This window comes from Dermacentor albipictus, chromosome 1 (assembly GCF_038994185.2).
Source record: "Dermacentor albipictus isolate Rhodes 1998 colony chromosome 1, USDA_Dalb.pri_finalv2, whole genome shotgun sequence".
NCBI lineage: Eukaryota > Metazoa > Arthropoda > Arachnida > Ixodida > Ixodidae > Dermacentor > Dermacentor albipictus.
In genome coordinates this window covers 400,573,512-400,595,895 of record NC_091821.1, presented here as the reverse complement: position 1 = coordinate 400,595,895, position 22,384 = coordinate 400,573,512, and the positions used below count along the sequence as shown (strand labels likewise).

General features: G+C 41.0%; 1 protein-coding gene across 5 annotated transcripts in view; it reads right to left on the bottom strand.

Moving 5' to 3' along the window:
* Window positions 1–694: 694 nt before the first annotated feature.
* Window positions 695–22,384, bottom strand: part of LOC139054685 (uncharacterized) — a 39,793-nt gene continuing 18,103 nt past the window's right edge. For all 5 annotated transcript variants that reach the window (XM_070532113.1, XM_070532112.1, XM_070532114.1 and 2 more), the window contains 10 exons: window positions 21,175–21,242; window positions 17,516–17,614; window positions 16,158–16,236; window positions 11,177–11,448; window positions 9,361–9,426; window positions 7,840–7,876; window positions 6,352–6,429; window positions 2,890–2,918; window positions 1,652–1,710; window positions 695–841 (listed from right to left, as the gene is read on the bottom strand). In XM_070532113.1, the coding sequence (XP_070388214.1) occupies window positions 732–841; window positions 1,652–1,710; window positions 2,890–2,918; window positions 6,352–6,429; window positions 7,840–7,876; window positions 9,361–9,426; window positions 11,177–11,448; window positions 16,158–16,236; window positions 17,516–17,614; window positions 21,175–21,242 (897 nt within the window). In that variant the 3' untranslated portion in view covers window positions 695–731. The remainder of the gene's footprint in view (window positions 842–1,651; window positions 1,711–2,889; window positions 2,919–6,351; window positions 6,430–7,839; window positions 7,877–9,360; window positions 9,427–11,176; window positions 11,449–16,157; window positions 16,237–17,515; window positions 17,615–21,174; window positions 21,243–22,384) is intronic.

The window sequence follows — 22,384 nt, the reverse complement described above, 5'->3', positions numbered from 1 at the left end:
TGTATACTGGGGTAAAAAATTACAGTCTCTTAAGATCTCTCTGAAGAGGTGAACAGCAAGAGCCTACTCTTCCTCCTCTTTGCCTCTTCTCTTTCTCTTCTTCCTTTTAATCATTACTGCTCACTAGTAAGCATTTTTAGTCATTTGTAATCAACTGTGGTCATTACAAGCTGTCGTTAGAAATGTTGGTCATATCACAATTATTAGTGGTCATTACAAGTCATTTCAGTCATTATTGGTCATTACTAAGCATATTTAGTCATTTCTAATCAATTGTAGTGGCTACAAGTTGTTGTTAGACACATTGGTCATTTCGTAGCCATTACTAGTCATTGGTAGTCATTTTAGTCATTACTACTCATTACTAGACATTTCTGGTCATTTCTAATCAATTGTGGTCATTACAAACTTTCGTTAGACATATTGGCCATTTCTGAGTCATTAGCAGTCACTACAAGTCACTATTAATCATTATTAGTCATTACTAGTCATTATTAACCTCTACCAATCTCTATTATAACATTATCATTCACTAACTGTCACTATCAATCATTTTTCATTCTTCAATCTGTCTTTAATCTGTCTCCATATGGCGTGATGACGCTTCGGCAGACACTCCGATTGTCAGGTCTGCTGACACAAACTTCACCATGAGCCTAGAAAGGCTTTCGCCTTAAAAAATATTGAGCAGAAATGTTCAGGTGAGATGCGAGGACAGATGTGAGCCTCACTTAGAGAAAAACAAGAACTTGCCTCTGCGCTTGCAGTCGTTCCACAGTCTTTTTTATGGAATCCAGATGCACGTTTGCCACTGCTACACTGAGATGCTGTTCCTCGCAGGCTTCATGTAGAAAGAACATAGCTTACTTCAAAAATTCAATACTTGACAGCATGTAAACGAAACTGACCAAAAAGATAGTCAACATAGACAAGTACAAGTTCTGATTCTCAAGATTGTTTTGTTTTTTTGCTATCGCATGCACGTATCCAACGATATGGCAATGTAGCAAGGATTGTGGACAGGATGACATGGATGATGGCACTGCAAACTTAAAATCTCAATGAAAGTGATGCTTAGGCGGGGCCCTGGCTGTATTGGAAGAAGTCTGGCAGAAGTCAAGTTTCTTCTTTTTTCCTGAAGTATCTCTGGAAACAATGGCCAAAGCAGCCTGTCCAAATCATTTTTATGTTGTCTTAGCAACCACGCATCGTGTGGTGACATTGTGTTGTCATTGGTACGTCTGTAGTTGTGCAGCACACAAAGTAAACAGAGTGTCTGATCTACATGTAATGGTGGGAATGCACAGCACACGTTCACTTTGATGTCACATGCCTTGTGATACTGGCGAGTTGGCAGCACCAATTAAGTTGAAATTCTTTAAAAAAAAAACAGAAAGAAAGAAACTAATGTTTGGCTATTCCCACAGAACATCTGTCACGGAATGTGTCGCCACATAGTATATCGTCATGTCTGCTTTTTTATATATTTCTTTAAAGCAGAAGTCAGTTACTTCTTTGACTATGAAATGTTTGCTAGAGAATGACGCTGGGCACGTGCAGAACATGTGCCGTTACTTGCGTGCATGCCACTAGTGCGTCACTTCCTCAAAATCTGGGTTCTCTGAAGAGAAAATTTAAAGTGTAAGATTACCTTTACTGTCGAATCCTTCAAGAAACTGTCTGCTGATTGCGTCGCACTTTTCAAGTCCTCTACGGAGAAAGAAGGATAACAATTGCAACTCAAATAACCATTACACAGTGATGAGATGTCCAATAGATGCTACTGCAATACAGTGCAATGCAGTTTACTTATTAGCATCAATGCCTTCGTATCTACCAACATGGCAAAACCTGTAGCATGGTGCTCAATACATTTGTTAAGATGCAAGTGAGAGGCAGCGAATGCAAAATGCACAAAGATGCAAAAGTACTATATGCTGAAGAACAACAGATTGCCGCTTGTGGCAACAACATGTGAGCAAGAGGCACGGAAAGGTGTATCAGCATTATAACAATTACAACATGGATTACAAGACATTAGTGAAATTACCAAACAGTTATGTGGAGAGAGAGAGAGAAAATTATAAATGAAAGGCAGGGAGGTTAACCAAAACTAGGCCCAGTTGGCTACTCTATACTAGGGGAAAGGCAAAGGGGAGGAAAAATTAAGAGAATAAGAGAAAGTCCACTGTGGATATTACTGACGTGGTAACAGTTGTGTGGAAATCTGCAGTAATATTTATAAAAGGGAAAATTCTGGTTGCAAAGGGGCAAAAAAAAATAAATAAATAAAGAATAAGAGAAAAAGAAAACACTTAGAGGTCTCCCAGAAAGGATGATTTACAGCATGCTGAAGATTAATTTGTGATCTCGGGACTGAAACCGGTGTACAGCCTTTCTAGGAAGGTCACTCCTACCAGCTGAGCTAGTCAGGAAGCAAGCAAAATGGAAGGGCAAGGTTGAATTGAAAAACAACTAGTGCTGGAACTTGCTTTTCTTGAATTATCCAATACCTTGCAAATTTTTGCAGAACTAATTTGGTTAATAAACGACCCAGCCCTATAAGTTGTTACCGCTAGCCTCACTCCTTGTTACTTCAGTTTGGTAGAGCGACTGCTGTGAAATAACACCAGCACATGGTTTGATTCCTAGATCAGAATATTCACATATGCGAAGCTTGAATTACTAAGGAATGTGCATGCCTTCGTTCACAACTGTATGCCTTCATACTTCTTTCACATGAATGCCAAGTTTTCCATCCGTGTTAGTGAAGTTTTCCAAATATGCAAAAATAACTACAGCTGGAGAGGCCAGGGGAATTGTCCAAGAGAGCAGGAGACATTTAAGAGCCCTTGGCAAGCAAAATATGAAAATATGAAATTCACTCACCCAACCAGATCAATTGTGATGAGCCCATTCTGTAAAAGTGATTTCGTGCACTTGATTGAAACTGCAACACCACTATAACCTACACTGGCACACGAGCTAAAGGCACATTCCTGTTTCATCATCCAAACATGGGATTCCATTTCTAGCAACTTATTACGCTAGCTGGCTTGCTCTATCCTAGCACCACGAAAGGCTTTACAGCTATGAAACCCCAATTAGCTTACAGCCATAGGAATCGTAAACTCAAAAGGCATTCATATAATAAACTTCATATAATAAAATTAATATAATTAATTTGTCCGTGTATGACATTAATATGTTTAGCTGTTACTAGGACCATGAAAAGTGCTGCTTCCTATCCATTGCCTCCATTGCAGGCATCCAACATGCAACAATATCCTAGCATAAGAATGATTTGCAATGGTGGTGTTTCAGGCTGCTAAGTGTAATGATTTGTTTTTCTTCTGCCAGCATAAAAACTAAATCAGCTGGAATGTATTACCACAGTCCTTTCATACAGTATTACAATGATATTACAATGATGTTGCAGCTGCCTGAAAGCATCCAATTCAATGACTACCAGCAATGCTAGTAATTAATTACAACTGCTGTCAAATTTTTGCTTTGCACATCCCACAAGCATGTGTACCTGATGAACTTTGCTCTGATATACAGGTGCATATCACCTCGTTGCTTGCATGACCTAACCAGCTTGATACATTAGCCTTTGGGTATTATATTTATCTCTCTCAAATTCGGCCAGTCAAAATCAAAAGCTGTTTTATTACTTTTCAATGTCACAAACAAACTATAACAGGCTTTTCCATGTGTTTCCATCAATCGATCGATCGATCAATCAATCAATCAATCAATCAATCAATCAATAATGTAATTGATTTTTTTTTTCATGAAACAAAGAGTTTCACCTGTTTACTTTTTTGTTGACTTTTAACTTCTTTTTTTCTGGCAATTGTTCTCCTTTGCACTTAAAGCATTTTGCTGTGTCCCAGCCAAACATTAAATATGTGCACACACTGTCAAAGTAATCTATGTACAGAGCCACAGCAACCTTTATCAGTGGTGAGTGTACAGAATATTTTGTTTTGCATGTATAGTCGAGTGCAAAAGTCTAGAGACCGGGGAATCAGCAAAAAAAATTTAATTTCTTCTAGCACAGCCGTGCAAAGTGAAATTGTATTAATGCAGTATGCTGGTCAAACATGCGCACATAGGCAGTACTACTCGATTTCAGCCTTTTTTATTAGGCTGCAAAGAAAATTAAATATTTTACCGGCACCTCTGGTCTTTAAACTTTTACACTCGACTATACAAATCTCTCCACGTTCCAGCACAGTCATTAAGAGGAAGGTACTGCAAATGGCACCTTACAATAACTGCTAACAACCACCATAAGTAACTACTTATAATACTTCTGTGCTCCAAGAAAGTTGCACAAAATATGGAATAAATAAGGACATGAATACACACAGGAACTCTTTTATGAAACACTTTGGAGTGCAAAAGTGCACTAGTTGTGCAACATGTTTGGCTGGCCCTGAGCATGCTTTCCAGCCTGAAGAGAGTGAAACTGTCATCATGGCCAGGAGCAATGTTCCAGTGAACAATGCATCCCCAGTTCATTATTCTGCTTACACACTCACAAAATTAGGAAGAGGAGGGGGGGGGAAAGAAAGGAAGAGTGACCAGATTTGCACTTTGAAATGAAGATTCAGTACAATGCATGGACACAACATTACGACAGAAACCAAGAGCACCTACAGCACTGATGAGTGGTGCAGAAAGATCAGCAACCAGCAGTACTGCTACTGCTGCTGCACTATGCCAAGCCTGATTAAGCACGATGTGCCTGATGGGGTCCAACATGACATGCCTTACTCGTCCTCAGTCTATACTCAAGGGCAACACATAAAATGAAATCTTTTCTAGCTTCTTTACTGAAAATAAAGAACAAGCGCAGTACAGCCTCCAGCTTGCCACACCACATTGTACGAGACAGTCATAAAAAAAAGGCAATGAGGTAAAAGAACGTAAGTAATACGGACAACTGTTTGCTACACGTGTCAAGTAAAAATTTCAGTTATCTCGCCACCAGGCGGCCCTGGTAACTTTGGTTCAGGCAAAGTCCCCAAGTTGCAGCCCAAAACATTGTCTTTAGTGAAAAGACACCAAGTGATGACTGCAATAATGAGTTGCTCAGAATTTGTCTTTTTTATGCTTTAGCTATTCCTGTACGTCTGTCTCGATATATTTTAAACTATAGCTTTACATTACCTCCTTCGGTGGCAAATCAACAATTCGAATGTCGGAATGTGAAAAGAGAAAACAACCGCCAATTTTCTAAAACGGTGTCAGATCTTAAGACTGTGCTTCACCTAGAAAAGCAGCTTTGATGCAACCAAATGTTTTAATAATGAGTTCTCTGGTACGCGTTTAGTAGTAGTGAATAAATGGAGGTGCATGCACCCCCTTTGGAATAAACAGGAAGTTAGGCACTGAACATAGCTGAAGCCTGTTGAGAAATTTTACCAGGGCAGTTTACTAGCTAGTATTTACATCACTAAAAATAAAAGTTGCTAGGACTCCAAAAATGCAAGGTTGTTGTTAAGGTGCCTAAAAACTTGCTAAATTTAGCGACTTTCTCACTAAGTTTCCAGCACTGCCACCAAGCACTTAACAAGTGCATAACACAAGTATCCATACCTATTCAATGACCATTCCAGTATAGTACTATTGAATATGCCATTCTGGACAGTATACAATAGTTCTGAGCAGTGCTACTTCACAGCTGTGAAAACTTTGCAGCCACTCCTGCTCACAAGACCTGTGGAGGACTCGAGGAACTGACCCACAGTTTGATGATGAATTAAGGAGGTGGCCATAAAGTTTTTATCACACAATGCCCTTAATCACCAGGCAGTCTGCATTAGCACTCAGATACTGCTGCTGTAAGAACCAACTTATGTCAAGTTGAACTTCTACGAATGTGGAGCATCACCGTAACACTCGAATAACACTTCCACATGACATCCCACTTTGTAAACACAATGCAATAAAGCAGAAACATAATACAGAAAACTGAACAAGCGACAGGGTGGAGGCGAGGTGAAACTGCTGCCTGTGCAGCATGCAGATAATGATTACCTCTGGCAATGGCTGCGCAGTGCTACTGCACTTTAGCGTGATGGATTTTCAAGGAAAGCTTCCATTAGCTCGACTGGAGAGATGCTATTAAGCACTAGAAACCTACTTTTCTCTCTTTCCCCAGGCCCAGAGAAGCAGGCTTGAGAGGAGTTTCACAGACTGACCTCTCTGCCATTTCTTAGCAAATTTTTTTCTCTCTCATCTGTTTGAGCATCTGGTAAGGTCAATTCCCATGTAGGCCACCAGCTCTCTCCCTACAAAATTCTCGAAGCCCACAGCAATGTATGGTGCAACACTTACCAGGAGCGCACAGTAGTCTTCAATTTGCTCCACTCTTGTAGAAATAAGTCCATTCTGATCACGTAGTTCCTTATGGATCTTCAAAGGCAGTAAAAGGAAAACATTACATGTGTCCATTAAAGAGCTTTAAAACAACACAGACACCATTTATTTATCTACCGCTCCACAGGTATGTAGCAATATTTTTGCCAAGTACTCCTGTCAATTACTTCATGTTACGAAATCAACAGCCGGAAACTCACGAGAAATTTTTACACAATAATGACCACTCAGCTGGCAAATGTGCGATACTTTACAAAAACAGAAAGATGTGAAATATTCAGTGCGTTTACCAGAGCAGCCAGACAGACGCCAAGTATGAAGGAATCTTCGCACACCTTGACTAAGCATCTGTCAAACGAACAGCTCTGCTAAAAATTGCTATCAAAGCACTTGCTCCTTTCTTGGAAGAAAAAGAAAAGTCAGTAGCACACTTTAGTCATTCCTCTGCCTCTGAACTCCTTTACTACGACAGCAAAAGGCTCTCACAGCAAACACCACCATCTTCTGATAAATTTTGCGATGTGCACAGCTTCACACTTGTCGGTTACGGTACTACTGCCGTCTGTAGCCTCTAAAATATGACATGCACGCATGCCCCTCTCCTCAGAGTCTGTGTGGTGCATAATATCCGACACAACTAGCCAAGCTCAAATTTTTATTGTAGCCAAGTGGTCAGTGCATATAGCTCGCAACTGCAAGTTGCTCCAGCAGCATATACTCTTTCTTTTTACAGCAATGGCACTGCATAAATGAAGGTATGGCATTTCTGGTTTCTTCCCTTTTTATGCAGTGAACAGCTGTATTGCCTCTGATGTGACTTTTTTCTCCCTTTGCACTTTTTTTTAGTTATTATACTAGATTAGCTGCCTTACTAGATAGTGCTGATTTCAGTTATAAGATTCTGTGATTCGTATTTCTCTAATGATTTTGCGTTTTGCGTTACGTATTTGTTGTTCTTTGCTATCGGCCTTTTTTTTGTTTATTCTTTCGTGTGACATACTGCCATGTGGATTCTTTTTTTCCCGCATGTTCCTTCTTGCCAAGTAGTATTTAGAAATGGACTAATTTGTTGTTAGCCCACTCCCCTCTACAATGCTTAGGTGATTGAATACAAACACAGTATATATATAAACAAGAAAAAGGGGAAATGAGGGGCCCAATTTCTCTTAGTCACTGTCACATGAAGTCAATGGATAAAGGAGGTTGTAAGCGAAGATTTGCTTTGCTTCTTCATATGGTGAAGATGGAGATAAAGACGTAGAGATGGCTTGAAGATAATGACAACAGTAATATGAAGGCAGTATTAAAAAAGGAGTGATGGTCACAGCAAACCCAGTTTCAAGCTTCTAACCACTGTTGCAGTAAAGACAAGATCTCAGAAAATCGTTTGTTAGCTATGGATTGCTGTGGTCTGCTGCTGCGCTTGTAAACACTGAAGGCACGCACCATAGTCAGCTTTTCAAAGGATTCATCAGGCACGTACCTGGAAGAAAGAAAAGGAAAACAATAATGCTCCCAGCAGCTCATCTGCAGGCATTCACAACTCATGGGCCACCCTACATTGTTTATAGAGGATATTTACTATAAAGATATTGTGCAAAATGTAAGAAACATCAAGAAAGAAAGAAAATGTGAAGGACAACGCAAAAGCTGAGAACAAGCAATAGTTTATTCTTTGTCGCTTGGTGCTAAGTGGAACATATAGTCAAATGGCTTTACAAAGAACGACTCTACAACACATGGACTAGTATAACAAAGGATTATGTAAGTCCCAGCAGAAAAATTTCCTGTCAGTTTTTTTTTTCTTTTGATGCATGTATGTGTATTATATATGTGCTGCAAGGCCCGTGTTGTGTATGAATTGAAGCCGTGTTTTGTGGAACCTGTTATCACATATCCAGCTATCATAGGTGGTTGTGACACTGTAGCGGAGGCCGGTTTACAGCAGGAAACGCCAGCATTCCGACTGTAAGCCTGGAAACGCCCACATTAGGTGGTACACATCTTCCTCCATCACTGGGGCTAAGCAGTATGGACATGTAGCACACAGTGCTAAATGCGACCAGTTTCACATGGAGAGCATAGCCGGCGTAATGGCCACCCCAGTCCGAAGCCTCCTTAACACAACTTCCTCCACCCTAGTAAGGTGAAAGGGGACGGAGCATACATAAGCGGTGGCATAAGAGCACGTGTCCTGCCGGAGAAAATTTTTACGGGCTCGGAGTGAGTTAAGAGGTCCAGGTGGGAGGGGAATAGAGAGACGATCTGCATTAGGAAGGCAGTGTGCCTGCTGGTCAGCCGTAATGTTGTGATGGTTCACAGAATGGCCTTGAATCCAGTGTACTCTGATGCAAGTAGTTTTACTGTTCATAGTGTGTATCATCTCGCAGATTTCCATCGCCTTGTAAACCTTCTCGAGTTCTTGAATAGCTTCTAAAGAATCAGTGAAGATATGTAGTTGTCTGATTGTAGGCAGCTTACATGTGACATCTAGTGCAGCATCATAGATGGCTTGTAGTTACATTACTAGAGTGCTGGCTTCCGTAGATAATGATGGTCAGCGCTGATGAAACTATGTGTAGTAGTACTAAGGAATGATGTCCTCCGGCCATCTGGTAGGATAGCAGCATCCATATACACTTTGCAGGTGTTAGTGCATGATGCGTAGATGATATTGTGTTCATCAATGTTATATCGCTGCATCATAACTTGGTTGGCTTGTTACTTGTGATACTGGTGAATTCCCAGGGAGGCATTGGATAGGGCTCACTGTCAACAAGTCACCATGAAACAATGAACAACGTGCATTACAACAATGATGCTGTAAAACTTGCTTACAAGTCTGCGCTCATGTACAGAATCGTCGTACCTCTTTATCTGTCAAGTCAACGCTATATGAACAATGCCAAGCATCCACCCCAAGTTAAAAACAGCACAAAAAGTAATATAAATGCAATGGCAACTTACTTCTTCACCTCAGCTCTCAAAGATCGCAGTGACATATTTAAGTCTGACAGCAATTCTTTCAAGTGCCTGCCAAAAGCAATAAGACGGGGAAACAAATTAAGGATCAAGTGAGCATGCATATGAGTTCAATAAAAATATACTTCAATGAAATTTAGACAACTTCAATAAGTTGTTTGCTCAAGTTAGTTCAAGTTATGGGTAACAAAACTTGTTATCGGTAACAGGGATGTCACAATTACAGTGTCTACTCATGTAAGCCTTGCATATTCAACGGTTATAATTAACAAATTGCAACATGTGCCATAAAGTAACTTATTACAAAGCTAATTTATTAATATTTGATTAATTAGTCAATTAAGCATTTAAGCTTCTCATGAAAATAATGTCTGCTTCTTTAAGTAATCCAGCTCCAGGAGTAGAAATGTGCTATATGTTTAACACAAGCAATTTTTAAACATTTGGTTGTTTAAAAAAAAAAACATGCACCTGGTATTATTACGTAGGTATTTTGTATTGAATACTAAAGGGGCAATAACATGGTCATTAAACTATTATCAGTTTATCATTGTAATTGAGAGCAAAGGTGCCAAAACAAACACACACAAAAACACACAAACTAACTGGGCTTTCAGCACACATTTTAACCAAAAATTTCAATTTGAATTCACTGCCTCTGAAGCCCTCCCACCAGCAGTAATCGTCATTTTGGCATGGCTGATCTGTGGGAGCACTACTCTGTTGTCTGCTCTGAAACGCTCAGAAACCACATATGCACCTCGCCGGAGTCTTAAGGCCAGACCAAATGTGTGGTTGCCGAGGCGCGTAAGCTCACGCCTAAAACCTTGTGTTTGCCTCGCCTTGCGAGAAATTGCGGTTTGCATCTACTCCAGCGCACGCCTGCTTGGCTCACTCATACCTGTTTCGACAGACATCATTTCACACTTTGTTACTGACAGTGCTTCAAAATGCTGAAATATTGCTAAATACAATAGTTTCATTTCTAGAGTCATTCTATCAGCTCAATATGTAAACAAAAAGTGCATTCTCTCGCATGACATAAACCTGCCTCACCAAGTGCTAACGGTATCTGCATAGCCAGGTGCGCAGAAACGCAAAGCAGCCAAGCACCAATATATGTCTGGAATAGATACCTGTGCTTGCACCACACTTGGATGCATGCAATCTGTCCCACACAATCTGCGCATGTGTAGGCACGCCGGCAAGCGTACATGTGGGTTGGCCTTTATAGCTCGGCACACTCTAGCACCCAGCAGCACAGAAAAGGTGTCACAATCACATTGTGCCCACAATTCTTTCACTTGCAAAATAAAAACAGCTCAAACAAACAAACAAAGGAACCATTTTGGGCCTGCAGAAACTACGTCAAACTGACTGCTGATACACGCATTCGAATACGAAACCACGGGTATACCATGCACATTGACCATGCAGAACCAATGGCCAAACACACTTCATTTCACTATGCATCAGCGTTGCCACACAGCTGCATGGTTCACCAGTGATATAAAAGAATTCAAATACAAATTTTCCACTGCACCAAATGGGCTCAAGCTTTGCCAGCTTGCTGTGGGATGTGTACTGTTTAATGTGCAATGCATATTCAAGCTCAAAAATTTGGTGTCATGGCCCCTTTACTATGTACTAAATCTTGCTTATTCCCACTCCTGCTTGTGCCACGCAAAATTTGCCTTCTATTCGATTACATGGCATATCGCAGCATGCTAAGAAGAGCCAGACTAGACGAACAAACATAAAAGGTTTGGAAGAAGTCGCAAAGTAACAAATGCTGACCAACCTTTCCTCATCCGCATAGTTTGCTTCAATTGCATTGTATTGCTTTTGCAAATTGATAAAAGTGGACTTATTCTCCTGTGTAACAAACTTGATAACATTTAGATTCAGAGTTTCATGACTAAAGTCAATGGCCAGGTCTAGCTTATCCTTTAGCCTGTCTTGAAGCACAAAGGTGGACAGCCCAGTCAGGAACTTTGAGCACTGTGGTGTTCCTGGGCGCAGAAGAAGAGCTGCACTGAATCCTTGAAGGAAGCGGGCAGCAGCGTGGTTCTCCTGTAAGCAGCAGTCAAAACAGCATCGATAAGTACCCCACATTCTTCTGCAAAAATTTTGCTGAAACAAAAGTTTGGAAGTTTATTTACTGCTTCCATGGCAGCTTTCACACTAATGCCAAACAAGCCCTGTTTCCTTGTTCCAATCTACATTTGTTAGCAAGGTTTTACATTTGGTGTGTTGCTTTGTTTTTTTTTAAGTCATTTTTGTGGACCTTGATGTCCTCTATAATTTCAAAAAACGGACGTGGTGCAAGAATTCTACTCCAATCCTTGAAGCACAGCAGGACCTCACTAAACGAAGTTGAAGGAAGGGTGGCACTTACTTTACTATATTATATAACATCACTATAGCAGTTGTTTGCCCTCATGGCCGACATTAGCCGCAAGGAAAGGAAGGAGGTTGAGTGCAGTTGGTAACCACCTGGTAAGCCAATGGAAAAACACACTGTAAATAGCTGAAGGATTGCAAAAGATTGTTTTCTTTTTTGTCTTCATCAGTGAGCTGATTGCTCTTTCTAATACTGCTGTCAACACTAATTTGTCTTTACCGTCATTGTGAGAGCAAAAGTAATGGCACAACCAGTCCTACAACACATACTAGTGAGTGTGCCAGTTGAATACTGCAAGCCTCTGATTTCATACAACAGCTGTCGCTGTAAGTGAGTGGATGCTTCTAAGCAAACAAAGAAAGCCGTAGTTTCAAAGCATTGATAGCGATAGCAAGGTATTAGACAAGTACATGAAATAAGGTTCGTAGTTTTACTAGCCATATAAGGTGCAGTAAACATTCAACTAATTAACAAGCATGGTTTCACACACACGCTGGCAATCATGAACAGACCTCACCCGATGACCACTAACTACAAACACTCGATCTTACACTCACCCACTCACACTCTCTCACAAGAGTGCCAACAAGGTATGGTGCATGGGCCGTATATACGGGGGTGCGTTCCTCTGCCAAGCCAGTCATAGGCTTTTTGGGTGCACCCCTAACATCCCTGATGTTGAAATAAAGGTATTTGTATATGCGCCCATACGCAGCCACGGATGGGCTACAAGAGGAAACACATTTGCTCCCCCTTGCATGCATGATTACTTAGCTACAACACTGGGCATGCAAGGAGACAGTGCACATCAGGCCACCATCCTTCCCAGCTCACACTCGCAGCATATGGTGTGCAGGGCATGATGCCATGTTATCAAACTTGGACTTCATACGAAACATCACTGCTACAACGATGACGAAAATTCGCCTGGAGTGTCAATATAAGGAAGTGTTTTTACAGTGGCATCCAGCAAGGACCATTGCATGAATTCAGAGGCTTGCAGAGCTTCATCTCTGCCCGTGTACATCAACAAGCATCGTATACGAAATGAAAGGCTTGCAGTGTTCTACTGGAACTTTTATGATACACTGATAAGCATAGCAATCGCTAAAAACATGAGCTGATGCCATATATTGAAATAATCGATTTCATTTTATATTCTTGTTCATTGTGCTGAGTGCCTGACCCTGGCAGTGACGGCTGCCCTGGCTTCTTCTGAACTGATGACAAAGAAAGAAAAATATGAGAAATGAAATGGATCATTATGAAATACAATCCCAGACGTGGAAGACCCCTTACAATGCATGTACAGCTATTTGTTTCAGCTGCAGTTGGATAATGCAGCATATTCCGAAGCACCTTTCCTCCTCGAATTGCAAGTCATGTGCTTCAATGTTTGCACTATATTCTGGTGTAATAGCACACAACCTTCACCCATGACACACCCAACTAAACACAAGTGCAGGAGATTGCAGGAGTCAGCAGTACTGGTAGACTGTGATGCGAAGCAGCCGCGGATGAGTGCATGCATGGCCACTGACTTAGCAGCGCAGACGATTTTCCATGTTACCAGATAGCCAACAGCTCAAGGGAGCTTTGAACAACCGTATGAGACAAGTTGCAAGCACTGTCACACACCCCCAGATTTCTGCCCAAGTTGATCAGCAGACCTTCATTCTGAACTAAAAAAAGATTGGTTATGTCCATTTTAAAGAAAATACTTGCTTCATTAAAATGAGATTTTAAATTCATGGCTTTCTGTGTGGGTTACAAAGGGTATTATGATTACTTCATTATATAAATTAGCTCATTAAAACCCATTTCATTATAACAAGGTTTGACTGTGTAGGTAGTCTTACACGGTTTGTATGAAAAGTAGCACGACTGAGCTTTTCGTTAATTTATCCACAATTTTGACACATCAACTTAATAGTTTTCAAAATATGCCCATTCTGCATCAACACAGCGTTTTCAGCAACTCTGCAATAACTGAGGGCTCCCTGGAACGCAGAAACTGGAATGTTCTTCAGCTCCCTTGGCCTCTTGAATGGCCTGGACCGAGCCATGGTGCTGTCCTTTCATGACCCTTCTCAGTCAGGTGAAAAGGAAAAAGTCTGAAGGAGCGAAATCTGGGCTGTAGAGTGCCTAGGGAAGCTGTGTGATGCAATGTTTGGTCAGGAAGTCCATGACAGCAAAGGTGGTGGCTCGGCGCACTGTCGTGATGGAGCCTCCATGATCCAGCAATTGCTGGACGGATACGGCAGGCGACTCGTTTTCTCAGTCTTTAAAGTACTGCCACATAGAATGCGGCATTTACAGTCTGATCAGGTGGTACAAACTCTCTGTGAACCACTCCTTTGCAGTCAAGAAAGATGATCAACATCAATTTCATTTTCAATTTGCTCATGCAAGCTTTTTTTGGGCGAGGTGAGGCAGAAGTGTGCCATTCAGAGCATAGGCACTTTGTTGAGGGGTCATACTCAAAAAGCCCCGACTTGTTTCCGGTGACAACGTTGTCGAGAAAATTTGGATGGTCACAAACACAATCAAGAAGTTCTTGACAAATCACAAGATGTCTGTTTTTGTTCATCGGTTAACACCTTCGGCACCAATTGCACAAACTTTTCTCAATTCGAGGTTTTCGGTGACAATTTCGTGCACAACAGTTTTTGGCCAGCTTAACTATTCTGACATCATCTGCACACTAAATCTATGGTCAGAGTTCAAAAGATTGCGCATATTCACTAAGTTTTCATCACTTTTTGCCGTTGAAGGGCACCCTGACCGTTGCTCATCTTCAACTTGCTCTCTTCCTTCCTGAAACTATTTGTGCCACTCAAAAACACTTGATCTACCCATGACATCATTCCCATAAGCAGTCTTCATCATAACATGGGTCTCACTCGCAGTTTCACCCAGTGCGACGCAAAACTTCACCGCATAATGTTGTTTCAACAAACAATTCACTGCGCAGATAACAAGGCACATTGAAAAGGGTTCACCTTAAACTCGATCTACACTCCATGAAGGCTTGCAGATGACTGGTGACTGGTGCCCTCGTAGCTAAGACACCTAAGACTGGTGCGCTTGTAGTTTTCCCCTCTTAGCCACATAAAGTTCTCGGCGAGTATAGGACCACGAGTTCAGACAATTTTTTTCTAGTAGTACTTGCAGAGTCTACCATGATATTCGGAATTCCCGCTACTTAAGAATGTCAGCTTAGCATATTTGATCTCCTTGCTTATTGTATGAGCAAGGAGACCACTTTGGGTGCTGTTTTGTCAGAATGACATGGAAAAATGGCAACATTAATTGCAGGCCTTACCAATGCCTGTTCGCTATGTCTAGTACACTTTGTCACTGAAATATTGTACAGTCGTTTAATTCTTACCACCATAGCTAGCCAATTCTTTCTGACAACATTGTATTCGTGAGGTAGAGATATCACAGAGGAACAAATTCAACTTAAGTATAAGCTTCACTAAACCTATACCAGTGACCAGGGTTTGGTATAATGTAAAACTATTCCGATCTGTTTTTATTCCAAATCGGCCACCAGCCCTGCGTGATAGATGAAAATGGCTCGGACTTTGCCCATATGGGTGTGGCGCCTGGCCATACGGGGCCGGACCCGAACCATTCTGACCGATCAGGAAGGCTAATGGCCGATTTGGAATAAAAGCAGATTGGAATAGTTTTAGGTTATAGGGCCCCAGAGTTGCAAATCAGGCTCGTTGGTACACCATATTAGATTAGTATTTGTGCATATTCAAGACAACACAGGCACAAAAGTAAAATATAAGTACACTGACGTGTTCATGTTATCTTCTTGAGTCAGTCATTTCTTTGCACTGCATTAGTAATCCCCTGCTGCAGAAGTAAAGGCTGCAAAAATAACCCATTCTTTCTATGCCTATCCTTTTATAATTTCCAGCACACAAGCAAATTAATGCTATCCGCTCAATGACTAATTTCCTGCATTATAACTACTGCATTACAGTAACTTTGTCAATGCAGACAGGCAAACCAACTCCTCACTCAATCACAGCAAGGCTTGATGTTTATGAGCAATATAATTGCCTGAAAATGGCCTTTTATTTTTAGCTGTCAGTTTACCCAAATGTCCAAGTATACTCAAATGACTTGGCAACTAAATATGTACAGCAACAGCGGTGAATACCTATATAGTAACAGACTCTCCTTAGGTATTGCTTGCGGTGACGTCCAATAAATAAAGGTACCAGAAATTTGGTTCATCTGCAAATAATATTACTGACAATAGGGGAGGGCGAGTATAGAGCCAGTGTTATTGTTATGTCGTGTCTGGTCACAGCTGAGATTAGTGTTTCAAGCACTCAATGATGGACATTCTACTTACTTGCAGCGTTGAGATCCAGGTAACAATCACTGCACGGAATTCTTTGTCAGGCTCCCCAGGCTTGACTGGCCAGACATTCCTGCATGAGCCCACACATAAACATGCTGTATTTATTCAAATCTTAGCATATCACACATTACAAAATATTTGAGACAAAGGCTTTAGATTTAAGGGTGTGGTTCAAGGTTTCGTATGACGGGGGCTTGAGGCTTCTACATGTTGTAAGCGTTAATCATGTGCACTTTAACATTATGATTAAGGGCTACAGCCCCATCACTTTACAAGTTGGCTGACTGACAAAGTGCATCAGCTAAACCTGACTAATCGCAACAACTCGCCATTAAGGCCTCATTCGCACTGATGACTCGCAGAGGTCACGTGGCAAAGTTGGCCGCAAAGTGACCGATCACAAGCGGTCGCTTTGATCGAAGAGCAACCGTTTCAGGTCAGTCACACACTGCCGTCACAGAACGACTGAACCCATCAGTGGCATAGGAGCGGGACATCAGTATACAATGGTGTTTAATTTACATGACGATGGCAGTGCAAACAGACACAGATGTCACTAATTGCGAGACTTCAGCACGGTGATGTGCAGGTCGTGCTTACCAGTAAAAACGACGGTCACCGTGACTCGCTCCTTGGTCAGCATTCGCAATTGGTTGTGCGACCTCTGCCGATCACTGGTGCGAATGCATTTTAAGGATAGGTGGCAAAATGGACAAGTCATTCTAGCTTTGACTCATCTTGTGCCATGATTTTAAATTGTAGCGCGAAGTGACACAGACGGACACTAGAACCAGACAGGACAAGTGCTATCTTGTGACTCATTTTATGACCTTTCCTAAAGTGGTTCATTTCGTAAGCAATGGACAGAACTGAAGTCAACTGTGTGGCAAACAAAGTGATGACCAATCAAGCGTTGCTGGTGTGGGTGACAATGATGAGTGATGTGACCAAAACAGTGAACGTTTTGGAATCGTTTAAAACATTTGAATCTAACACGTCCAAGATGTATAAAGCAGCGAGGTGTGAAAACACAATATTTAACTTTTTTTAAGCACTATTTGTAACAACAGGTTTTCAAGAAAGCATTTAATAAATTTGAGGAGGCATGGCATTCATGCATAAAATAATAAAGCCATCTGTTCACAGAACATCGCATAATATTCTCGTCAGCTCTCATTCAAGGAACTTGGTTGTTATTACTATTATTAAAATTATTATAACTATTTATTTTCTCATTTCAGCAAATGAACATAAGTTCAAACAGATATGGTATCTAAGCTAAGGTGACCCCTTGCTAAGTTATCTTGTGAAAATTGCACTACATGATTGAGTAAAGTAAAATATATTACTTCAACTTTTTTTGAGCTGCCTTCTTGTCATAGGCACAGTAGAGACCATGAAGCACGTGTCGAACGGTGGTGGAAGCGTTCTTGCCTCGGAAGTCTTCCCTGGTTAAGCAAGATAAAAGCAAAAGTCAATTGCACAAAATTTGCACAAAACTGCACAAAATCTAACTACCACAGGTAATAGAGATGCTAACGAATTTCTTGATGTTTGCCTTAATTTTAATCTTGTTCAAATTATATCAGAGCCAACCCATGTAACCGAGGACTGCGCTAACATTCTCAACCTAATATTAATGGATAATCCGGAATAGGTTCATTCCATCACGCCTCTACCAGGTGTCAGCGATCACCAAGTCATACAAGTCGACTTCACGATTAAACCATTTTCACGGACAACTAGCAAACGTACCATCCGACTTTATGATAAAGGAAACTATACTGCCATAAATAATGAACTTCGCACATTCTTACCCCATTTTCAGTCTGACTTTAATCAAAGATCTATCCACGATAACTGGTACTTGTTTAAGACAAAAATTGAAGGTTTGGTTGACAGGGTTGTTCCAAGCATAATTACAAGAACTAACCCCCTAAACCCCTGTTTCACAAATACACTCAAATGTCTTGAAAACAAAAAGAAGCGTCTTTTCCGTTCAGCCAAGTTGCGGCCTAGTCAGAACGCTTGGTACAAGTATTATGCAGCTGAAAAAACGTACCTACAAAATGTGCGAGAAGCCAAACACTCTTTCTTCCATTATGACCTGCCAAACATGTCTACTAATCTTTGTAGGTTCTGGCAAGTCATTAATCCCCAGAATACACGCGCAATTTCCCTCACTGATGCACCAGGTGAAACTATCTGTGAATCCGAATGCGCCAACATTTTTAATGCAGCTTTTTCATCCGCGTTTACTAATGAAACCGATCCGGCTGTTTCTCCAAACCCCGCAATTATTCAGGAGACAATGCCTTCGCATGTATTTTCTTCAGAGGGGATTTTGTCCCTAATAGAAAACTTAAAGCTTTCATCCTCTGCTGGCATAGACAACATCAACGCTAAGATACTGCAGAACACCAAAGACACATGTTCATCTCTGTTGTGCTTGTTATTCACTCAGTCACTCCTCACAAGCCAACTGCCCAAAGATTGGAAACAAGGGAAGGTGTTTCAGTCCACAAATCAGGTAACAAGAACTCACCTCTACATTACCGTCCCATTTATCTAACTAGTATTCCGTGCAAAATCATGGAACACGTCATCTACACTCACATCATGGCATTTCTTGACTCAAATAACTTTTTTAATCCTGCCCAGCACGGGTTTCTCCGCGGTTACTCCTGCAAGACTCAGCTTGCCGCTTTCTTACACGATCTGCACTCCAACCTTGATTGTAATCTTCAGTCTGACGTAGTATTTTTAGATTTTGCTAAAGCCTTTGATAATGTACCCCATAAACGCCTTCTGATAAAGGTTTCCCGCTTAAATTTTCACCCTAATATACTGAAGTGGATTGAAGAATTCTTGACTAATCGTTCACAATTCGTCACCATTAATAATAGAAATTCTAATTCAGTCTCTGTAACATCAGGCATCCGACAGGGATCCGTGCTAGGCCCGCAACTTTTCCTCATATACATAAATGATTTACCATTAAATGTAACATCTAGCATACGTATGTTCGCAGACGATTGTGTGATATATAGTGCTATTACTTCCACTGCTGACCAATCTCTTCAAAGTGATTGTCATGCTGTCCAGGACTGGTGTAACAAGTGGCTAATGGAACTTAACCCACGTAAGTGTAAATATTTGTCCATTCACCATTGCCGTAATTCTCTCATTTTCTTACGTCATCTCTGAAGTTCCGGTAGAACTAGTTCATTCGTACAAGTATTTAGGAGTAACACTTTCGAGCGATCTTTCCTGGAGTTGTCATGTTACTAACCTAATGTTATCCGCGAACAGGACGTTAGGATTTCTAAAACACCATTTACATCATGCTCCTCAACATGTAAAATTGTTAGCCTACAAATCATTTGTCAGGTCAAAACAAGAATTTGCATCGCCTATTTGGAATCCTCATCAAGCATACCTAATTAATGATCTTGAATATGTACAAAATCACGCTGCTCGTTTCATCCACTCGTCGTATTTCTTTGATATTAGCATTTCCTCCTTTAAAACTGCATCCGCATTATCCCCTTATCACTCCGTCATCGCATTGCCAGCCTATCTTTATTTCACAAATTCTTTCATAGCCCTATGCGCATCGCACCTTATATCCTTCCTCCTACACGCATATCTCACCGCACCAGCCATGAGCTACACTACACACACGACAGCCCGTCCACACTTACGCACTGTCACATTTTCAAATTCTTTTTTTCCTCACACAGCTGCAAACTGGGACGGCATTCCTAACAACGTTGCTGTCATATCTGCCCCTCGAAGTTCATCGAAAATGTAAAAAACTTGCTGTTACTGTGTAGATTTATTTTTATTCTTGCCACCCCTTATGTAACGCTCCATTTATTGGGGCCTTTAAGGTAATAAAATGAAATGAAATTTGTGGCCAACTGAAGTGCAATTCAGTATTCTGGAAATGTGAAGTGGCCAGTAACAACCTTCAAAGCATACTCGCATCATTTGCACACACAACATATGTCAATGCTTCATGCAGTGCAGCTGTGCAGTCAACTAAATTTGGAATTGCTAGAGTGTCAAAACTACATCTTATGAGCAAGAAAGAAAGGATGTGACAAAAAGGGCAGCTCACATGCACTTGGTCATACTTTGTGTTTTGCTACCACATACTACACACAGTTTTAATAGCACTTGAGAACAAATGAGTACATAGCCTGAGGTTGCTGGCAACGTTATGGATCTCACGTCCGATACAGTATACATGAAATAATTCAAGCTTGAATCACTCCAAGTTCTGGTTAATTCAAACAAATCTCAAAAGTATTGCTTTTTAGCAGTGTTTTCAGTACACATTGAAACTTCAAGATTCTTGGGAGAAACCTGCGGTAAAACAATGCTACCTCTCTGGCCTAATGTGGATGAAAGCACATTAACAGTGCATAGGATAAGTCAAACATTAAACGTCGTCTTGCATTTCAAAACTTTTGTTTCGATACCTTGTACACCGATCATAAAGTGTTCTACTGACAAAAATTATATAGCATGCGTGGTGACAGCTGGATGACAAACCGGCTTACCCTTGCATGTGTCTAGTTTTTTTTAAAGATTCTAAAAGAAAAAAAATTGTACATAAATGACCGTTCCATGTATATCTCCCAGCATATGAAAGCATAAGCTTGTAGCGAATTGTAAGCTATTCAGTGTTGTATTATCCAAGCTCCTGAAAATTAACATAGAAAGGTGTATTCCAGAGCGGAATGAAATAGTGTGTACTACGAGGTACACAAATGTACAAATACAACACTAAAAGACACCAGATAGTTTCAGTCCCAAATGATATGATTGCACTGTAATGCTCAAACAAGGAAACTTGACAATTCTCATGATGAAAACTACAATGTGTTTCATAGAGAGACAGAAGAAAGGGTAAAGACAGGGAGGTTAATCAGATGGGAAGATCCAGTTTGCTACCCTACAATGTGTTTCAGGATATCAAAAGATGTTATGGTGTGCTTACTCTTCAAATCTGACACCATGTAGGGGATCTATGTGCAGTAGTTCCAGGTTTTTGATCAACAGCTGAGACTGTAACAAAATAATTGTGCAGTGTAAACACTTCTGATCATGGGTTCTATGGCAAGAGAAAGCAACAGTGTTAGTATCTTGCAGCAACCACATCACTTGCAGCAAATGATGTTATAGTACACAAACATATGAAGCAAACAGAGGCACACACAACTGTGGCATGTATCAATCACTCATCACAAAGTAGTCTCTCAGTGTTAGAGATTGGCCAGTTATTTAGTTTAAAATGGCAGAGTGCCGAATGCCCCATCTCCACTGCTGAAGCCAAAATTATTTTGTTTTGATTTTTTTCTTTTTCACTGAATACCTGCCAGCTCCGTATGAAGCCCCATTCCCCAATTATGTAACAACTTAACCATTTACATCCCCTTTAATGCAGTCAGTTCAAAATCAGTATCAAGTGCAGTGTGGCTTCAGACATCAAGCGGGCTACATTTGACAAAACAGCAATCAGGTGTGGTTGCAGTCACTGAAGCCCGCACCAGACAGCCTGATGCTTTTGATGAAGGCCACAATATGACTGTGTTGCCAAAGTTAAGCACCCATTTGCTGTAAAAGTGGGACATAAGGAAGGAGAAAGTGGGGGCAATGCACTGCACACCCACAGAAGCAACTGCAGATGGCTGTCTAATCGAGGTGCACACCATGTTGAATGCAAAAGACCGCAGAGTGGTATGGGAGGGCCATCACCAATCTGGCAGCACGGGGGATAACATGTGTGCTCAGCGTTTGGTCAAGGATTCGCAGCGTGGCCTGCACTCACCACCCTATTGGGCTTGCTGGCAAGGACCACACTAATTTGTGATGTCACACGATTACCACTTCCGATAGCAGCAACTTCAGCTGAGGCCAGCTTCTGCCGAAGACATTTTTGGATTTATCATTCGTCTTGATCTGATCGTGTGATGCATTATTCATTGCATGCCTGCGAACCTGTATACATCAAGATTTGTAAAAATCTTGTGAACATGACAGGAGGGACAGGGGGGATAGCACGCATTTTTACTATGTTTCTCCTGAGCACACACATTTTGTGGCATACATGTGCACTTTGTTAATGATCATTTGCCTCTACATGCACCGCATAAGCAGCAGCAAATTTAAAATTAAACAGCACATACTGACAAGCAACACACACAGTG